Source organism: Amblyraja radiata, chromosome 7 (genome assembly GCF_010909765.2).
Source record: "Amblyraja radiata isolate CabotCenter1 chromosome 7, sAmbRad1.1.pri, whole genome shotgun sequence".
NCBI lineage: Eukaryota > Metazoa > Chordata > Chondrichthyes > Rajiformes > Rajidae > Amblyraja > Amblyraja radiata.
The window spans coordinates 42,415,587-42,420,933 of NC_045962.1; the positions used below are offsets into that span (position 1 = coordinate 42,415,587).

The 5,347-nt window shown below is 40.4% G+C and overlaps 1 protein-coding gene across 2 annotated transcripts in view; it reads left to right on the top strand.

Annotated features, from left to right (window-relative positions):
• The window catches only part of vwc2l (von Willebrand factor C domain containing 2 like), a 33,084-nt gene extending 31,314 nt beyond the window's left edge, over positions 1-1,770 (top strand). For both annotated transcript variants that reach the window (XM_033024329.1, XM_033024328.1), the window contains one exon: positions 989-1,770. In XM_033024329.1, the coding sequence (XP_032880220.1) occupies positions 989-1,140 (152 nt within the window). In that variant the 3' untranslated portion in view covers positions 1,141-1,770. The remainder of the gene's footprint in view (positions 1-988) is intronic.
• Positions 1,771-5,347: the final 3,577 nt, after the last annotated feature.

Genomic DNA, 5,347 nt, shown 5'->3' on the forward strand with positions numbered 1-5,347 from the left:
TATAGCTTGCTGACTTGCCTCCACCTCTGATAGAAAATTAAAAAAATTACCACATATTTAACACGTGACATTATTTAATTTAATTTTCAGGATGACACTGATTATAAAATGGTTGAAAGATAAAAGTTTTAATGTATTCTTTAAGCAGTTCTTAAACAAAACTGAGGTGTAGCATTGTGCTGAGGCTATTAGGATCACCTACCAGTTTGTTATTTAAGACACTTTCCAAAAAATGGCTTAGGACAGATATAGATAATTAAATTTACTGCCAAGTTGTTATAATCAGCAATGTATTTCTGAAATGTTGCAAAAACAAATTCAAGGACATCTTACAAAAGGGAAAAAGTTGCAGGGCTTTTGAAAACAGTGGGACTAATTGAAGAAGTTTCAAATTGCTTGCATTGGTGGAATTGGCCACATGTTCTTGTTCAACTGACAGATTCTAGGATTCACGAATGAATCATAGCAGTATTTTTCGGGTCAGTGTCTCTGATTCAAGAATTTAATTTGAATTTCCGCCAAAACCCACATTATTTAAGTAAATGTTTCCAACTTCAGAAACCAATAGGGTTTTTGGTGTGAGGTTTTGGAAACAATCAATTTAAAAGGCCAGCTTTCCACCGTTAAATGTTATTTGTTAATTCAAATATTTGATTGAATGGAAAGCTCAAGATTAAATTGTAAATCTGTAAAGACCAGTTTTGTCAGTTTATTTTTATTATATTGCCCAAATAGTATACAAATTAGATTTCTGAAATATTTTGACAACTAGGCGAGAAGATGCATTTAGAATCCCCGTTAATAACTGTAAACATCTGCAAAATGGCTGGCTGTGACACAATTCATTTACCTAGAGCATCAACATTTTCCATATATGGAACCAGACCTGTTTAGTATCTTCTGTATTTTCTTTACTTTAGGCTTGTGTTGAGTACCCAGTAACTAATTCCCTGTATCCCAAAAACATGTGTATTTCTTCTTGTTTTAGGTCCCAACTGTTTTGCAGGTTCGACAATAATCCCAGCAGGGATGGAAGTGAAGGTGGATGACTGCACCATATGCCAGTGCTCACAGAATGAGGATTGGTGGAAGACAGAACGACAGGCCACATGTGTAAAACGGGAATGTGAACGACTGTGAACTGGGAGTCAACTGTTCCACTTTTAACTAACTGCCAGCAAAGCAGCACCATAAAGTGCTGTACAGCCAAAAAAAAAAGCCCAGCTCTATACACTGCAATTGTCATTGGAAGATCTAGATTCCTGGTGCAAATACTGTTTGGTGAAACATTATTTTTTTAACATTGCTCATCATCTCATCCTACCTGTGGATGCTATTTCGGTTGAAAATTAAATTAGGGTTTTGACTACTGATTACTAATATATTTTGGTTTGCAGTTTTTTATGTTGGATGCAACTGCTTCTTGTGTCACCTTAAGGACCTTTCCTGCTCCTCATAAGCACTGGTTGTTTGCACTTAATATTAGAAGCTGTTTGCAGGCAAACTGTGATACTTCTGAATTTGTTTCAGCTCTGACTTTTTCTGCACTTTGCTGTTTGCTTCATCCTAACAATGATTGATGGAGGAAAGCTATCATATGAAGACTGTTCATTTTATAATCTGATCCACTAATGTTGTGCCTGAGAATGTAAATGAAAATATTCTAATGAAAAAATGTACAATGTGGAATTATAGCGCAACTGTATTTAGTGTGGCCAATAAGCATATTCTATGAAATATATTATTTTGGTAAATATAAATTGTGACATTCTGCAGAATCTAAATTGCCTTTTTTTGTTATGAGGAATCCATTAATTTTAAACATAATTATAGATGTATTTAGCATATTACATACATGCTTAACAATTATACCAAGATAACATTCTGCCTGGTAGAAATTCTATGTTCTGAATTTTGGGTAATAGTGAAACAGAAAATATTTTTTAAACTATTTGGACTAAGTTGTGTAATCAGAATCAATGTGAATATAATGCATGTTTTTTTGTTAATTAGTTTACACGATGTGGGAATTAATGGTAAGGCCAATATTTGCGGTCTATACATAAATGGCCTGAAGAAGATGGTGGTCAGTTATCCCCTTGCAGTCTTTCTATAATAGGACTCCCAGGATGCTATTGGCAGGATTTATATCCGATATGATCTGAGTTGAAAATGATGGAAAAATATTTCCGTCACAGAGTGCTCCATTTGGAAAGGGAGATAAATAGTGGTGGTCCCTTGTGTCTTCCACTCTTGGCCTTCTAGATGGCAGAGATAATGGGAAAGGAGGCCCCATTGGAATAAGAATAATTTGTTAGTCCTTGCTGTCTCCTCCCCTTCCTCAGCCCTCCTGCTGTCTCCTCCCATCCCCCAGCCTTCGGGCTCCTCCTCCTTTTTCCTTTCTTCTCCCCGGCCCCCCCCACCCACGATCAGTCTGAAGAAGGGTTTTGGCCCGAAACGTTGCCTTTTTCCTTCGCTCCATAGATGCTGCTGCACCCGCTGAGTTTCTCCAGCTTTTTTGTGTACCCCCCATTGGAATAACCTTGATGAATTGTTGCAGCAGCTGTTCCAGATGGAACATGCACAACAAACACATACACAGGTCGTGGACTGAATGAATGTTTAGGATGGTGCTTTGGTTATCATTCAGTTGGGTTACATTCTTCAGCTTGTTGTAGTTACACTCACCTGAAGCTTTTCCGCACATACCTGATAGACACTTAGGCAACGATAGATACTCAGGAAGTAAGTTGTTTTCCACAGAAGATCAACTACCTCTTGGAATTACAGTATTTATGTGGCTGATCAAATCATGCCTCTGATTAATGGTAACTCACCCTCACCAGAATGTAGACAAAAATGCTCAGTGGAGAAACTCAGTGGGTGAGGCAGCATCTATGGAGCGAAGGAAAAGGTGATGTTTTGGGTCGAGACCCTTCTTCAAAATGTTAACATTGGGTGGACCAGATAGAAACATAGAAACATAGAAAATAGTTGCAGGAGTAGGCCATTCGGCCCTTCGAGCCGGCACCGCCATGGTTATAATGCTATTGAATGTCAATGGTGGAGGTTAGTTTCTGCCTTGTTAGAGCTGGGTTATGGTGCAAATGTTATTTTCCCTTCAATGACCCATTCTTGATTCCTAGTAATAGCAGTTTTAAAGAGCTTTAATAACACATTCAGTTACGGACTAATTCTTTACTTGATTGAAAATGGCACTGAACATTACGTAATCATCAGCAGAGGGGAGGTCATTGAAGAACTTTTGATGGTTGAGCTCTGAAGCGATATCCTCTGCAGCAATATTCCAAGGTTAAGATGATTGGTTTCCATAAACCACAGCTATTGTCCTACGTGCTTGGTGTAATTCAGGGCAATGCAGAGATTTCCCTCTGATTCCCATTAATTGTGGTTTTATCAGGCTCCTTGATAGCACACACCATCCAATGCTGCTAGAATGTTAAGGGCAGACGTTCTCACCTCACTTCTGGAATTCAGTTATTTTATCACTGTTTAACCCTTGTCTATAGAATTTAATGATCCTGCTGGAATCCAGACTAATATGCTGACACTAAATGGTGTCAGCTATGACATGCTCTTCTGAGCCAAATAATTGAAGGTTTCAAATTGCTTTCTAGACTTCTGCTCAAATTCTAGACTGAGAGAATGCTGTAATATCGGGAAAGAAATGTGCGTCGAAGTATGCATTATACACTCGGTGATTTCCATTAAAGTCAATGGAAAGGAACAATTGGACAGAATGTACAGTGCATTCAGAAAGTATTCAGACCCCTTCACTTTTTCCACATTTTGTTACGTTACAGCCTTATTCTAAAATGGATTAAATTCTTTTTTTTTTATCAGCAATCTACACACAATAGCCCACAATAAAAAAGTGAAAACAGGTGTTTAGAAATTTTTTGCAAAATAATTAAAAATAAATAACTGAAATATCACATTTACATAAGTATTCAGACCCTTTACTCAGTACTTTATTGAGGCACCTTTGGCAGTGATTACAACCTCAAGTCTTCTTGGGTATCACGCTACAAGCTTGGCACACCTGTATTTGGGTAATTTATCCCATTCTTCTCTGCAGATCCTCTCAAGCTCTGTCAGGTTGGATGGGGAGTGTCGATGCACAGCTATTTTCAGATCCCTCCAGAGATGTTCGATCGGGTTCAAGTCCGGGCTCTGACCGGGCCACTTATGGACATTCACAGACTTGTCACAAAGCCGCTCTTTGCGTTGTCTTGGACGTGAGCTTTAGGTCGTTGTCCTGTTGGAAGGTGAACGTCTGCCCCAGTCTGAGGTCCTGAACGCTCTGGAACAGGTTTTCATCAAGGATCTCTCTATACTTTGCTCCGTTCATCTTTACCTCGATCCTGACTGGTCTTCCAGTTCCTACCGCTGAAAAACATCCCTACAGCATGATGCTGCCACCACCATGCTTCACCGTAGATATGGTATTGGCCAGGTGATGAGTGGTGCCTGGTTTCCTCCAGACGTGACACTTGGCATTCAGGCCAAAGAGTTCAATCTTGGTTTCATCAGGCCAGGGAATCTTGTTTAGGTGCCTTTTGGCAAACTCCAAGCGGGCTGTCATGTGCCTTTAACTGAGGAGTGGCTTCTGTCTGGCCACTCTACAATAAAGGCCTGATTGGTGGAGTGCTGCAGATATAGTTATTCTTCTGGAAGTTTCTCCCATCTCCATAGAGGAACTCTGGAGCTCTGTCAGAGTGACCATCGGGTTCTTGGTCACCTCCTTGAATATGTTAGTAAGTCTCTATCCTAAGGCCCTTCTCCCCCGATTGCTCAGTTTGGCCAGGCTCTATGAAGAGTCCTGGTGGTTTCAAAGTTATATTTAAGAATGACGGAGGCCACTGTGCTCTTCGGGACCTGCAATGCTCCAAAAAATGTTTTCCCCAGATCTGTGTCTCAACACAATCCTGTCTCGGAGGTCTACAGACAATTCCTTCGTCTTCATGGCCTGTTTTTTGCTCTGACATGCACTGTCAAGTTCAAGTTCAAGTTCAAATTTTATTTGGTCACATACACCTTTAGGTGTAGTGAAATTCTTTTTGCCATGCAGCACATAAAAAAAGAATACAACATGACAGTAATAGATAGTTTCAACATCAAAACATTCCCCCACAATGGTTCCCATTGTGGGGAAAGGCACAAAATCCAGTCCCATCCGCATGTCCACCCATAGTCGGGCCTCCTTACTCGAGACCGTGGCTTCCGGAGCCGACAGGGCCGCGCCGAATGGAGCTCAACTGGCGATCTCATCAAGAGATCCCAGGCTCCCGATGGAAAGTTCAGCGCCGCCGCCCGCAGCCGCTCC